The 16,395-nt window shown below is 41.4% G+C and overlaps 1 protein-coding gene across 1 annotated transcript in view; it reads left to right on the top strand.

Moving 5' to 3' along the window:
• The window catches only part of LOC133505620 (voltage-dependent T-type calcium channel subunit alpha-1I-like), a 145,429-nt gene that overhangs the window by 91,340 nt on the left and 37,694 nt on the right, over positions 1 to 16,395 (top strand). The window contains exons 12-17 of the mRNA XM_061828843.1: positions 6,879 to 7,030; positions 10,591 to 10,776; positions 12,086 to 12,203; positions 12,416 to 12,571; positions 12,715 to 12,802; positions 13,516 to 13,685. Of these exons, the coding sequence (XP_061684827.1) occupies positions 6,879 to 7,030; positions 10,591 to 10,776; positions 12,086 to 12,203; positions 12,416 to 12,571; positions 12,715 to 12,802; positions 13,516 to 13,685 (870 nt within the window). The remainder of the gene's footprint in view (positions 1 to 6,878; positions 7,031 to 10,590; positions 10,777 to 12,085; positions 12,204 to 12,415; positions 12,572 to 12,714; positions 12,803 to 13,515; positions 13,686 to 16,395) is intronic.

Below are 16,395 nucleotides of genomic sequence, written 5' to 3'. Positions count from 1 at the left end.
ACACACACACATCCTGGGCTTCCCTCAACTCACTCGCATCCATTTTCCATTCATGAATTCTGTTTCATTTGAAAATATGTGCCACATTTCACGCGTCGTCTTCGGTGCTCCTGTCCTACTAACCTACTTCAAGGTGCTGGCTTGAGTTTGTTTTGGTGCCCATCAAACTCAGCAGATTGCGGCGCTTCTACGGGACACTTCCAAAAATAGCCATGTTTATGTTTACTTTTGAATGGCACGTTGCAATGGTGACTTAAGGTTAGGGACGGTGCAGTGGGGGTGTGGCTTGTGTGTGTGTGTGTGTGGGGGGAGGGGTCCGATGACTGCCTCTGACGCCATCGCTCGTTCAAGAGAACTGCAGTTCTTGTTGCACTCACCTGTTACCAATTTTTTTTTTTATTCACCAAGTGGAAAACTTTTTTTACATTTCAGTGTAATTTCACAGTTATGTGAACATTTTGGACTTGTACATTTCCAAGAAAGTCATTTTTTTTGGAGTTGTCAGATTTTGCGATGAAAGAACATCAAAGACTTCTTTCACAGGTGTGACAATTAATGGATTCATCGACAAGTAACTGAGGATCGAATGTATAAACAAATTTGATAACCGATGAATCGTTTAGAGACATAGTTTAACTTAACCTTCTCCAAATCCTTAGAAAATCAGCTTCGAAAGAGTAAATGTCTACTGTTGTCCTCCATGAAGGAAGGAGAGTTTGTTTGGTTCAAAAAAACGACATTTGTTTTTACTTTGGAGAAGAATGATCAACAGGCACTCCGGTTTCCTCCCATTTCCCCGAAACATACAATATTAATTGGACACTCTAAATTGCCCCTAGGTGTGATTGTGAGTGTGAATGGTTGTTCGTTTGTATGTACCCAACGATTAGCTGGCAACCAGTTCAGGGTGTACACTGCCTCCTGCCCGTTGACAGCTGGGGTAGGTTTCCAGCACTCCCCATGACCCTCGTGTGGATAAGCGGCAAAGAAAATGGATGGATGGATGGATGATTATTAAAATAATTCGTTTCAACCCTTAAAGTCTCTTTCAATAGTTATCTATCTCCAAATAATTTTTTATTCATTAATTTATATAGCTTTAGAATACCCAAAATTAAAATCATCATTATTCCTGAAAACCAGAATTATGATTTTTTTTTTTTTTTGCTCCACTCACCAAAAATGCTGATGTTTTTTATGATGGGATACATTGCGGTGATCTACAATTATTCAGTTTATTATTTATTTATTACTATTCCTTATTAGATATTTTTTTAAATTTATCATCATTATTATTATTCATTGTTATTGTTTTTTTTTTTAATATTACAATGCACAATCACAGCGAGTGGAATGCCAGGGTTTGGGGAACTGAAATGTGATTTTCTCTCTGTGACATATGACCAACTCCATAACCACAAAGATAAATACGTACTGAAACAAATATTGATGTCTGAATGAAAGAAAGTGTGACTACTGATTCAAATTAGAATCAAGCGGCAGACACTTCCAACTAGTCATCCTCACAACTTGAACGTTACCCATTCCGGTGGCACTCGACAAATTAGTTGATTTCTGCGCAACTCAAATCATTCCTCGATAGTTACTCATGATAACTGGCACATTCCACAGTCGAAGTCAACACAACAACTACAAATAATCCAGAATAATCTGTCTGGGTTTCAAGTGTCCGAGTGGGACTTCACCCTTTAAATATCAACTTTAGGCAGTGGTGATGCGGCCTTTGCCACCTTTTGTTTTCTTGTTACCTCCAGTTTCTCGTCCCCGCTTTGTCTTTCCATCGACGTTTCCCGCGCTCGATACACGCCGGCGCCCCCTCGCTCTCGTCTCACATCTCGGAGGCGGCTAAAAATAGTCCGACGATGGCGGAGCGCGACTCAGTTTAATAGGGAAGAGCTCTTGGAAGCCTTGCTCGCTTGCTCCCAAACTTGAGTCATTGGTTGGCTGCGTTTGAACTGGAGAATCGGAGGCTCAATGTGACTGTGCACCCTTGTCGCCTTGGAGACCAAGCGCAGTCGCAAGCTCGTCTTTCATCCAGGCTCATGTGGAAGACAAACACGCTTTGTACAATGTGATTCAGTCCGATAACGACACACTCCTATCATGATCAAACACAATATAACACGATATGATTCACTCCAAAAGCAATCCCATTTACGCCTGTTGCAATATGAATGACTCCAAATAGGATATGATACACTTTATTTACTATATGAGAGGTTTTACTCAAGTTACGTCAAGATTCACATCAATTACCATACTGGAATGAATCATGCCAGTTTTGATACGGTTCTGTCCAATTATAATGCATTTCACTTTATTTGGGATGTGAGTCGCTCCAAATTTTACATGATTCATGAGAATTAAAAAAATTATTCACTCAAATTGTGATGAAAGACAATAAATTTTCAACAGGATTTGAACGATTCCAAGCACAGTATGATTCACATTTATTATGATGTAATATAATTCATTCAATTTTGAAAAAATGTGACTTCAATTACAATCAATTGCGATACCATTGACTCAAATTTCAAAACAATGTGATTCACGCCGTTACAATAGGATACGATTAACACTGATTACGATGCCATTCTTTTCAATTACAGTAAAATTCACTCATCACTGTACGATTCATTCCAGTGAATATGATTCAAACCAGTTATGATATGATATGACGATATTAATTATAATATCATTCAAGTGCCACATGATTAATTCCACTCGTAAAAGCAATAAGGCAATACACAGGACACAAATTCTAATAAAGCTCATTGTAAAATACATTATGATGTGATTCGCCTTGGATTAACATACTGAACGATACGATTTAAACAAATTATGATAAAATATCACTTAAATTACAAAAGTATGATTTATTACAATTTGGTACTATTTAAACTGATTCTCTGATACAATTGACTTCAATTATATTTAATTTTGTGATTTATTTGAATTATGATACCATAGAATTCACGGCAATTTCAGTGGGATTCACTCCAGTAATGGTATGATATGATTCATCCATCCATTTTCTTTGCTGCTTATCCTCACGAGGGTCACAGGGAGTGCTGGAGCCTATCCCAGCTGTCAACGGGCAGGAGGCAGGGTACACCTGGAACTGGTTCCCATCCAACCGCAGGGCACATGGAGACAGACAACAGCCGCACTCACAATCACACCTCAGGGCAATTTAGAGTGTCCAATTAATGGTGGGTGTTTTTGAGATGTGGGAGGAAACCAGAATGGCCGAAGGAAACCGACGCAGGCACGAGTAGAACATGCAGACTCCACACAGGCAGGTCTGAGATTGAACCCGGGACCTCAGAATTGTGAGGCCAACGTTTTACCAGCTGATCCACTGTGCTGCCTGATATGATACAGATCAATTCAAATATGATGTGGATACACAGTACTTCAAATAGAATTTACTTCAATTAGAAAACAATTCACTTCATTTAGAATACGGTTAACTTCATGTATGATGGAAAGTGATTCACTTCTAATTCACCCTTGTAACACTGCAATTCCCTCTAATTTCGATATGTTATGATTAACCACGATTCCGATGTGATTCAATGGAAATAAAATCTGATTCACTCCGATTACAATGAGGTGCTTTAAACATAGTTTCATACAACACACTTCTTCACGCAAGAATAAAACTTCTTTCAATGCTATCGCTGACTTACCTTTCCTGCCTGAGCCACTAATTTCCATAAAATAGAAAAAAAAATTACCTCCATGTTAAAATATGTGACATATTTTTTAGATCAATGGAAAAACACTGATGACATTCTGGAAGAAGACTGTAAATGTCACGCTTCTGAGAGCCGAGCACTCCCAGGATGGCTCCTGCCGTCACAATTATGAGCTAAAAAAAAAATGGGATTGGTCGCCTGTCTTAACTGATGCATGCTATAAATCACGTTAGTCTTCCTTTTAATACAGCGTGAAGAGTTCCTTGCACGGATGAAGGTGGGATGAAGAGCCAGATGGGATTTGTGGGAATGTTGGTCGTAATGATTTGCACTTTTTCTCAAGAACAGTCAATGTACTACGCCGGTTTCAAATTATGGTGTCAAGCCTGGTTGAGGGGGATTAGTATATGAAGTCATGGTGAGTGTTTTAAATTTGGGTTTCAAGACTGGGTTATGGCTTCAAATTAGGGTTTGAAGCCAAAGTTAGGATCTTTAAATAATATTTTGAGGCCAGGCTTTTGAATGCAAGGGAAGATTTCAAGTTTCACAATCTTCATCTTTTCCTTTCGGCTTGTCCCGTACATCGTGTCATCTTTTTCCATGTGCACCTATCTCGTGCATCCTCCTCTCTAACACCCACTGTCCTCATGTCCTCCCTCACAACATCCATCAACCTTCTCTTTGGTCTTCCTCTCGCTCTTTTGCCTGGCAGCTCCATCATCAGCACCCTTCTACCAATATACTCACTCTCTCGCCCTTGGACATGTCCAAACCATCTAAGTCTGCTCTCTCTAACCTTGTCTCCAAAACATCCAACTTTAGCTGTCCCTCTAATGAGCTCATTTCTCATCCTATCCAACCTGTTCACTCCGAGCAAAAACCTCAACATCTTCATTTCTGGCATCTCCAGTTCAGATTCCTGTTGTTTCTTCAGTGCCACTGTCTCTAATCCGTACATCATGGCCGGCTCACCACTGTTTTGTAAACTTTGCCTTTCATCCTAGCAGAGACTCTTCTGTCACATAACACACCAGACACCTTCCTCCAGCTGTTCTAACCTGCTTGGACCCGTTTTGTCACTTCCAATTTCAAGTCTTACAATCTAAGTTTAAAATCAAGGGTTAGGGTTTTAAATTGGACAAAACCACAATTAGAATTTTTAATTTGAATTTGAAGGAAACGTTAGGTTTGAGTTTCTCATTTGGGTTTCGAGCAAGACAAAAAAACAAGGTGGTGAGGGGCCATGATGTAGGGATTAGACACGGTGGCTCTGAAGAAATAACAGGAAGCAGAACTTGAGGTAGCAGAAATGAAGATATTGAGGTTCTCGCTTGGTGTGAACAAGTTGGATAGGATTAGAAATGAGCTCATTAGAGGGACAGCCAAAGTTGGATGTTTTGGAGACAAGGTTAGAGGGAGCAGACCTCGATGGTTTGGACATGTTCAGAGGCTGGAGAGTGAGTATATTGGTGGAAGGGTGCTGAGGATGGAGCTGCCTGGCAAAAGAGCGAGAGGAAGACCAAAGAGAAGTTTGATGGATGTTGTGAGGGAGGACATGAAGACTGTGGGTGTTAGAGAGGAAGATGCACGCGATAGCCTTAGACGGAGAAAGAAGACACGCTGTGGCGACCCCTAACGGGACAAGCCGGGAAAGGAAAAGGAAGAAGAAGATTTGCTCTTCAAGCAAAGATTAAGGATTCAGTTATGGTTTCTGCATTTCATATTAAAAAGCCTGGCTCTGGGTTTAGGCAAGAGTGAGCTTCAATTTGTGTTTTAAATTAGGATTATGGTTTCAAATGCAGTTTCATTTTCAATTTCAGTCCCTCTGACATTTTTGTTATCTGTGGCGAGGCTCATTCCTGTACTGCCTTCCTTGCTTTTGCACTGTACAATCCCTCCCGTGCTTCTCTTCCACCACTCTGCTTGTTATAGTTCAGCATTAGTCAGGTTTCCAGATCTGATCCCAGGTCTGCCTTTAATGAGCGAGGAACACAGGTCGTTAGCCAAACTGGTGGGCAAGCGTCATTAGCTTGCCGCTAAGCTCTTATTAGTGTTCTCACAACATACACACACACACACGCATGCAGTGCATGCAAATGCAAGAACATTGATTTTGCGGCGGCCGTGTTGAAATGTCAAAAATGTCACTGGTGTGTGCGTGTGTGTGTGCGCGTGTGGACAAATACAGTACAGTGCTTACTGCTGTATAAATGTCAGCAAACACACATTGATGCACATCACGAGAAAACCCAGATACAAAAATCTGCAGCATGATTACTTGTTGTCGTCAAACTGTTAGACTGTTTCCCAGTTTTTTCACCCTCTCTCTCTTCAAGACAGGGTTATGGTTGAAAATCACAGTCATGGTTTCAAATTTGGGTTTTTAATTGAAGACTACTTGGAGGTTTTAAATCATGGTTATGGTTGGGAGAATCAGATTACAAATGCAAATCAAGAATACAGTTTCGAGGACGATTTGTCACTTTAAATTTGGGTTTCAAGACAAGTTTAGGATTTCAGTCAGGTGTTAGGGTTTTAAATTTGGTTAAGGTTACAAAATTAAGTGCCAACCACGAAGATTAGGGTTAATATTGAGGTTTCAAGGCTAAATTAGTGTTTCAAATTAATTTTTCAAGTGTCTGGTGACTGGTATTGGCAGGCTTCATGAGTATCCTGTACATTGAAATAAGGCCAGTATTGGCCCAATATCTTCTGTTGGTACTCAGCCATTTCCACAAGATATGTCGGCATAGAACAGGTGTGTCGAACTCATTTTTCCCGCGGGCTACATTGACGTGACCGTTTTGTAGTTGGACTGTTATGACTGTGAAGCCATACAAATCTTTAATTGCCTCATCAGATTTACACACAAACTAGTTTTGGAGTCAGAAATCAAGTGTTTCATAGTTCATGTTTGGTAACACAAAAATGCATATAAGATCTCAACATTATCTTTTATGATAAATTACAATTTCAAATTATTGTACAGATTTTCACAAGAACCATGGAAATTGACACAAATGATTTGTCTTCGCTGGCTACGTAAAATCATGTGGCGGGTCAGATCTGGCCCCGGGGCCTCGAGTTTGACACCTCTGGCATAGAATAACGCAGCATTCATCAGCAGAATTGATCTCTTTGTTGATTCCCTTTCAGCCAGAGGAGCTGACCAACGTTCTGGAGATCTGCAACATTGTCTTCACCAGCATGTTCTCCCTGGAGATGATCCTCAAACTCACCGCTTTTGGCTCCTTCAACTACCTGAGGAACCCCTACAACGTCTTTGACGGCATCATCGTCATCATCAGGTAAGGTCTCGTCGCCACTGCATCGTCACTGATGGAATGGACATTTTCCAGGAAAGTGTGTGAGTGTGCTGACTTGGTGTAGCAGCATGTGGTTCATTCGCCAGGGTTGTGTTTGAAACTTGGGATTGGCCTGCACATGAAGACGACAAGGTTAGAAGCCAGATTTTGGGTTTTAAACTACAGATAATGTTGCAATTTAGTGTTTCAAAACTAGGTTATAACTTCAAATTAAGGCTGGGATGCAATGTTAGAGCATTGAACAAGACTTGTAATTTCAAATTACGGTTTTAGGACAGTGTTGATGTTGCAAATTAAGGTTTCAAGCCAGTGATAGGGTTTGAACAAGGGCGGGGTTTCAAAAAATTGTCGGGAGCAACGGTTGGGGTTTCAAACAAAGGGTTAGGTTTTGAAATGAGTGTTTTGAGACTGGATTATAGTTTTAAATTAGGGTTTGAAGCCAATAATAGGGTTTCAAATGAGGGTTTGAAGCCAAGGTTAGGGGTTCAAATTAAGGTTTCAGGCATTTGTGATGGTTTTAAATCTGAGTTTCAAAGCGTGGTTACGATTTCAAATTGGTGTTTAAAGTAAAGTTTCCAGTGTGAAATCTGTGTTTCAACCCAGGCTCAGGACATCAAAGTTGCATTATGAAATTGCACCCTTTACTTGAAACGCTTTTTTTTTTTTTTGAAACCACACCAGGGCAAACGCGGTGAAGTGGCGATGCATGAAGCGCAGAACGCATCCTGATATAAGGCTAGGCTTTGTGTCGCTGCCACCTGCTTGAAACCTCGTCAAGTGCTTGAATGCCACCGCGTCAAAACACCCTTTTGCTCTTTTGTCAGGCTTCAGGTGCTTTTCCTGTGTTTCCTGCTTGCCGGCATTCATTTGATGGGCGTCCCCATCAAAGACATGAGAGCCCCCCCCCCACCGAAAGCTCGGCGAGATCAAATGAGGCCGTCACGCCACACCGCACCATTCACCGTATCTGTAGCACTGTCTTATCTCCAATTTCCCGCTCTTCATCCGCCACAATGTGCTCGCTAAAGCGAAGGCAGTTCTATTGAGGCCACGCTATTCTCTCGTGATCAAGCAGGCGGAGTCTTTGATGGCCACGCGATAAAGCAGGTCGAACAACAGCGACCGGGCTTTCATGTTCATTACTGAACACGTTTCGTTGGTCCATTTTAAGGCTTCGGCTTAGCGGTGCAACAAGTCATCGATCGATCAACAACTCTATTGATTGTTTATTAATTGTTTAGAGAAGAGTCACTGATGGTGTCGTGGTACACATGCCTGACTTTGGTGCGGGCAGCGTGGGGTCGATTCCCGCTTAATTATGGTGTTGATATCTGTCCTGCGACTGACTGGCGACCAGTTCAGCGTGTAGTCCGACTTTTGCCTGAAGCTAGCTGGGGTGGGCTCTGGCTCTCCTGTAACCCTTGTGAGGATAAACAGCTTAGATAATGGATGGATGGATGAATAATCATTTAGAGCAGTGATTTCCATTCCATCCATAGTTCAGGGTATAGAGCTCGTGCACCTAAGTCATAAAATCACGTGACTTTTGTTTACCTCGCCATATTGCCGGTTAAGCTAAGCATCGCTCAATGCTAAGACAACACGGAAATATGTCTTGTAGCACGGCGCCCAGAGTCTTGTCCGAAACCATCAGACATTTAGAAGGTGAAAATAAACGACTGTATGTGGAAAAATTAGATAAACTCTGCATAGAGGACCCGTACTTAATGCCAAAGTTGATGTTTTCACCGATAAGAAATTGGACTGCTAATTCGCTTCCGCTTGTCTTGGACAACTGGATATACACATGGATCTGGTGAGTAAGTCGTCGAGATTTACACTGAAAACTTTGCAAGCGTATAAAAAACTGGACGCATATGAATACTTTGTTGCTGGATCTGTTCTCATCAGGAGTAAATCCCACATAGTGACGGTTTTGATGGCTTGTGAAAGCAGAAGTGTGTTGGGCGACATGTTAACCTTTGCTGAAATCCATCGATCTTTTCAGCGAGTATTCAATACAAATACCAATATTTAAATAAATGACCCCTGGTTTTACACAAACTCGCAATCATTAACTATGATTGGAAAAAAAAAAAAGAGGACGGAGTCATCTCCATGGAACCTACATGAAAGCGATTGTGGCCACACTTAAGCTCCGTTTTTTTTTTTTTTTTTTAACATGCATTGTTCTCAAATGAGCCAACTTGGCATTATAAATACTTTTTGGTAATTTGAGATTGAGAAGAAGAATTCCGACCTGAAATGAAGTGATCGCTACACAGGCATGTGTGTATTTTGGTTGGGCGCCATCCATCACATTTAATTACTGAAATCCATCAATATTTTCTGCTCTTTTCAGCTGGCATTCCACAGAATGATCTCTTTGAATATCTGTCTCATCTATTGTGACAACCAACATCCCAACAAGTCTCGTGTATTGTAAATATTCTCCTTCAGCTCTGTTTGACCCGGCAATACGGCGCCGTGACAATGGTGACGTCACATGCACGAGATCTATACCGGTTTCATTGGCGCTAAAGAGTGGTACTCAGCTTCCTCTAGTGGCACATGAGAGAATCACTGAATTCACTGTACTTTCTGTGGTTATATTAATAACGTCAGCCTTTTAAAAATCCAATACTTTACATTTGTTGAATACAGCAAGTTGTTTTTAACTTTTAAGCGCAGTGCATTTGCATTTGTTTGAAGATGAGGTTAATTTTTCAAATGAGGCTTTCAGGTCAAGGTTTAAAGCAGGGGTCTCAAATTCAATTTACCTTGGGGTCGCCAAAGGAAGTGTCTGGCTGAGGTCGGGCAATAGGCTCAGCACACATGCCTGTGGCTGCAATTTAAATTAGAAACAAATATTTGAAAAAAAATATTTTATTTAACACAAAATAAGAAACAAGGACACTGGTGTAAACGATTGTGTGCAAAAATACTAATAACTCTCTCCATGGCAACGCCGCTGCAACTTGCCCTCATTGATAAATGTTTGTGTGGTTGCATCAAGCCCGGTCGATGTCAAGCCCCCCCGGGAGCCATATACCCCACTGTGATCGGTAGGTTGGCCAACTCCGCACACAACACTGTAAAAGTCCCGTTCATACAAAACTCAAGGGCCGCACTAGCATTAAATGTTCATATTAAGGTGGGGCCCACAAAATATTGTCTCGTGGGCCGTGAATGGTCCCTGAATGAGACCCCTGATTGAAAAGTAAAGTTAGTGTTTCAAGGTTTGGTTGAGAGTTTCAGGTATTGGTCATGGTTTGAAATTTGTGTTTAAAGCCAAGGTTCAGGTTTTGAATTCCAGTTTCAAGACACTGTAGGTTTTAAGGCAGGATTACGGTTTTAAAACAAAAGTCTGTCTTTTTGTCTGTTGTGGTTGGTCCCACAAAACACACTTTATGCCATAAATTCCTGAGCACTGTTAAACATCCAATGTCATGGGATTTTTGTGGGGTGAAATCAGCGAATATCAGTAAACGCCACACTGACATTTTCTCAGTCCTTTTTGTTGTTGTTGTCGTCGTGTCCAGCGTGTGGGAGATCGTGGGCCAGTCTGACGGCGGACTGTCAGTGCTGAGGACCTTCCGGCTCCTGCGGGTCCTCAAGCTGGTCAGGTTCATGCCGGCTCTGAGGAGGCAGCTGGTGGTTCTCATGAAGACCATGGACAATGTGGCCACTTTCTGCATGCTGCTCATGCTCTTCATTTTCATCTTCAGGTAAGCCTAAGCAATTCAATAATCAATCGAGCACCAATTAATGTACCTATTTTTCAGAGACTGGCAAAAATGGCATAAGGTATACTGTGTAGTCACCCCTAAAAGGCGTCATGCGTGACGAACTGCATGAGCTATATCAAACTTGATCAATAGATATGTTTAATTTCTCCATGTTTCACAATTGAATCACTGCCCTGCATGAAGTTGAAAATGCAAAGTAGTTAACCATTAGGTTTGTTAGTTATGTGGGTTGGTATTTATTTGTGGCATTAAGATCTTGACAGGGGAAAAATGGCATGAGTGAGTACATTAGTCAGGAGTTGCCGTTAAACTTCCTTCCTTCCTTCCTTCCTCCCTTGCTTCCTTCCTTCCTTCCTCCCTTGCTTCCTTCCTTCCTTCCTACCTTCCTTCCTTCCTTTCTTCCCTCCTTCCTTCCTTCCTTCCTTGCTTGCTTGCTTCCAAACTTCCTTCCTTCCTTCAAAACTTCCTCCCTTCCTTCTTTCCTTCCTTCCTTCCTTCCTTCCTTCCTTCCTTCCTTCAAAACTTCCCTCAAAATCCTTCCAAACTTCAAACTTCTTTCCAAACTTCTTTCCAAACTTCCTTCCAAACTTCCCAACTTCCTTCCAAACGTCCAAACTTCTTTCCAAACTTCCTTCCTTCCGAACTTCCTTTGAAACTTCCTTCCAAACTTCCAAACTTCCAAACTCACTTAGTTGGTCAAATGGTCAGTTAGTCCCTCGGTCGTTCAGTTAGTTAACCAGTGAGTTATTCACTTTCATTATGCAAAAAGTAAATCAATTAGCAAGTTTCCATTTTTGTGTATGAGGGCCTCGACGGGAAAAGTTTGGAGGCTCCTGCTATTGTTTGAATGACCTCTTGCCTTCGTAATTCAGTCATTCAAGTACTTTTTAGTCTCTCATACACAAACACATTCAGATGCACACCTTTATTTTCCGATTTCAAGTGTTTTTTGCCAGCCGCTTTTATTGGTGAAGTGTTTTTGTGTAACGGGCCGCCATGGCAGCCTTGGAGGATGACAGTGGCTGACTATTAGCCTGAGATGCGATGAAACAAGCAGACACTTGAGGCTGTGCGTCACGCTTTAACAAGTACACACTTGAAGAGCAACGAATGGAGAGCAGACGCTCACGCGGCAACAGTGGCCTGAGGGCCAACGAGCTCTTTCACTTGACAAGATTCATCGACGCAGTGCAGTTGTTGTCCGTAGATGTAAACAACAATAAGATACGTATACAGGACACTGGACGTGTGTGTTGCGTGTTAATGAGTGGTGTGCTTTCTGCGCTAGTATTTTGGGGATGCACATCTTTGGTTGCAAGTTCAGCCTGAAGACAGAGACGGGAGACACGGTCCCCGATAGGAAGAACTTTGACTCCCTGCTGTGGGCCATCGTCACGGTCTTCCAGGTACTCGGCTGCATGAGTATGCCCACGGGCCACTTCATTATTATCACGTCACATCCAATATAAAAGATGTGCTGCACAAATATGCTTTCACTAAAACAATAATGGAGGTTTGGTGAGTGAGCGATATTTAGGTGCAAATAAGTTGGTAAACATTGACAAAAGGGGCATTTAATTACAATTTTATCAATAAGATGTTTTCCTCGCTGTTGTAGATTCTAACTCAGGAGGACTGGAACGTGGTCTTGTACAACGGCATGGCGGCCACCTCACCACTGGCGGCGCTCTACTTTGTGGCCCTCATGACCTTTGGGAACTACGTCCTTTTCAACCTGCTGGTGGCCATCTTGGTTGAGGGTTTTCAGGCAGAGGTAAGGCATCAAGACTTCAAATAGTGTCGAGATCCAAACATGGGATGATTGTCACCAGGAGGTGGCTCCATGTTTAGTACATCGTGTTGGTCAGAAGAACCTTTGTACAAACTCTTCTCATCACTTCCTCGTGTGACCGTCAGGGCGACGCCAATCGTTCCTATTCCGACGACGACCGATCCTCCTCCAACTTTGACGAGAGCGAGAAGCACGATTCCATTAAATTGTCGGGTGAGAGTTTTATTATTAGGTGAATGATGGACAGTGATTGCACATAATTGCTTTTCTGGAACAAAAAAAATGTACGATCATTATTGCCCACACTTTTTTTTTGTCCTTTTTTAACCAAGCTCGTCCATCCGAGCGTTAAAATTTTAAACTCATTCGGGATATCTTACAAACTATTTGTCACATTACAAAAATTCTCACTTCCTCATTTCCACATTTCCCATGAAAAAAAAATACTTTAACGTATACAGCGATACGTTTTCCAAATGTAAGTTTTTCTTCCATATTTCTCCATTTATTCAACTGATTCAAACCATTATAACTTTGAAAAGGCTCAGCTTATTTGTTTCTTATTGGAAAGTATTTTTCCCACTCCAGAAAGGCTGAAATCATTCAATGTTCCACATTTTTATGGCATTTCCAAATCAATGTAGACATGACCATATATATATTGACCTCCTTCCGCCAATTCAAATGAGAAAAAAACTTTTCGTTCATTGAAGTTCATGATCAGATTTCAGCATTCACATTCAAAAACTACAAAATTTGCGTTATTTAGTTTTTGTGTATTTTTACTAGAAAGTGACATTATTTCCCACCCAAATCCTTCCACTTTCTATAATTTATGGTTATACCGGCAAGGACTCACCACTATGAAAACTAGTAAAATTTAAAGGGATTGACAAAGTTCTCTCTTTTCGGATTCCTTTTTCCAGACCCCAGGATTTGCACCCTAATGCCCAACGGCTACCTAGAACTTGGCGGCCTTGCAGGGTCACATTGTGGCTCGCACTCCTCCGAGAGGCGGAGCTTCACTGCCGAGTCCCGAAACAGCAGTGTGATGAGTGGGGGAAAGGGGAGCCTGGAGAGACGATCCCTCTCGCTGGTATGTTCACAATCCAACTGGTGAAGATGGTTGAACACAATATGCAGCAGCCAGTAGGCAGCTTGCCACTAACACATTAACTTAACTCAATAGTTTCCATCCTTATTCAGACCTACTTCATATCAGGCCGAATCAGGTCTTTGTGGAGCTTGTTAATTACGCAAATTTTTTGTGTATCATGTACATTGCCGCCCCTCACCCCAAAAAAGTTAAAAGTCTGTAGTGCGCATTATACATAGGTATAGGAGGAAATGGACAAGAAAAACATTTCACATTAGGGGTACAAATCAAATGTATCATTCATTTACCTTTGAGTGTGTGTGTCTTTTGTGTTTGTATGTGGGGATGAGAGGAGTGGGTCATTGTGTATTTTCTCTATTGTAGTTGAGTGTGGTCACTTTATATTTTTTTTCTCTGCAAACCACTTTGTGTTGCACTCTAATGAATGAAAAGTGCTATATAAATGAATTTGATTTGATTTGAAAAGGCCGGCACAGTGACAGTGCAACTGATTAGAGCGTTGCTTTCACGGTTGTGAGGACTGGGGTTCCCAGAAACGCCTGTGTAGAGTTTAGTTGTTCTCCCCGTGACTGTCTGGGTTTTCTCAAGAGATGCGTGTTTCCTCCCACATCCCAAAAAGATGCGTTACTTGGACACTCTAAGTTACCCTTAGGTGTGATTGTGATTGGGACTCTTGTCTGTCTCTATGTGACCTACGATTGCCTGGCAACCAGTTCAGGGTGTACCCCGCCTCCTGCCCGATGATAGCTCGGATAGGCTCCAACACTCCCGTGACCCTTGTGTGGATAAGCGGCTCAGAAAATGGATGGATGATAGATGGACGGATGATTTGAAAGGTTATTTCCAATGATAAATATCCATGGAGCCCTGAAAGAGCAGAATTTTCAGCTCAGACAGGTCTCTGCGTAGTAGCAGGACTCTAGCAATATTGCTGGAAATGTCGTCCTTAAAATGCTGGGGTGGAGATGAAATTCATCCCTGTATTACATTCCAATAAAAATGTGTCCCTCCTATTTTTAAATGGAAAGTTATTGATCTGTGGAATGCAGAAACACCCCAAATAGCAGCTCGGACATTTCCCAAGATGGTAGAAGAATGATGTTGGTACCATTTGAAATATCATCCATAAAAATATTGTCGTACATGTTACATTATCTCTGTATTACCTTTTGCTCTTGAGTTAGGACCAATGCAAATAATCTGTGGACAACCAAAATCTCGAGTGGAAATCTTGGCAAACTAGTGTATTATGAATCATTAAATGGGAGTGTCAATTGGGAGAGCAGCTGCTTGTTGCAATTGGACCTCATCTGATACTCGGCAAATTGATTGAAATGAGGCTCCGTTGTGACATGTGGCATAATCTTGGTTTTTAATGACCATGCTGGACATTTACTGGTTATTTTTATCCCTATACTGTTGACAGCCACCAGGGAACATGGCATGGAATTTGTTTAACTTATTATTTAACTTGTACTTATCAGGAAGGGAGTTGAGAACATATTCGTTATTTGTTTGGAGTACTGACCTGACTGCAGACAGCCTGACTGAGTAAAACAAAGCAATTGATTGATATGATCATTGAAAGTATGTGATGGGAATTTTACCCAATTCTTATCTAAATTATTATCAGTGCAATACATAGAGTCCATTATTGGAGTTTTTCTGCAAGAAATTCTAAAGTGAGCTTGCGGACCACTAAACAACGATTTCAAGGCATCGCGAGAAGATCAAAGCGGCCAATTAGATTGCTCTGATGTCATCACTATTGGTTGTTAATTGAATACCGTCAGCTATCTCTAACGCACATTTTTGTCATTCTAGTGCACATTTAACATTGCCATTTCACAACAGATGTTGCATTTTTTTCAAAAGGCAAAATGTGACTCTCGTTGAGGACAAGTGTGCCATTACTGTTCTTAGTTGAAATACTATAAATATTGGACTTTTTGGGGAAAAAGTTAAAGAGCGAAAAGATGTCCCAGCATGGAATTTCTGTTGTCGGATTAGTTGTCGCCTGTGGCTTGCGCCGTACAGTGTGGAACAAATTATCATGACGGCAATTTGCAGTGTCTAAAAGACACTTTAACACACACAGGACTTAACTTCCTGCGTTGCACACTTCATTACTGTTTCCATAGTGACGGCTTCATGGAATTGTTTTCTTTCCGCCGTATGGTAGCAGCTCAGGCTTGCGTCTTGGCGAAGGGTAAAACATATAATTAGGTCCATCATGCTGAGAGGATTAGACACGCTGAGACAAACATGGCTGCCTTCTCTTCTTAAAAAAAAAATAGGGGCCTGCCACTTGCTGAGGTTTTGTATTTTAAACAGCACAGCGTGGCGGGTGGGCTTATATAAAAATGGCAAGTTTTGTATTTTCCTTGTTTATTCATGAATGATTGACCCGTTGTTGCAGACCTCATTTCCTTATGAATTATCCTTCTGAGTACTGTATTGGCAGTTTTCTATAATGACCACTGACTGGAATATTTCATCGGAAAAGAACCAGGATTTTAAAAAGCCTTTGTCAGTGTAGGTGTTGGCTCTAAGGTCCTTCTCCACGATCTGAGACAGGCTCTTGAGCATCCCCAGCAAGTCTGGTCATTTCATACAGAGCGATCATAGAATATAGCATGATTATAGCACATAGCATGAACAACATAGATCAAAGCAAAATCAACATATT

This window comes from Syngnathoides biaculeatus, chromosome 9, assembly GCF_019802595.1.
Source record: "Syngnathoides biaculeatus isolate LvHL_M chromosome 9, ASM1980259v1, whole genome shotgun sequence".
Classification (NCBI taxonomy): domain Eukaryota; kingdom Metazoa; phylum Chordata; class Actinopteri; order Syngnathiformes; family Syngnathidae; genus Syngnathoides; species Syngnathoides biaculeatus.
The sequence above is the reverse complement of the archived record's forward strand: the minus strand, read 5'-3'. Positions and strand labels throughout refer to the sequence as shown.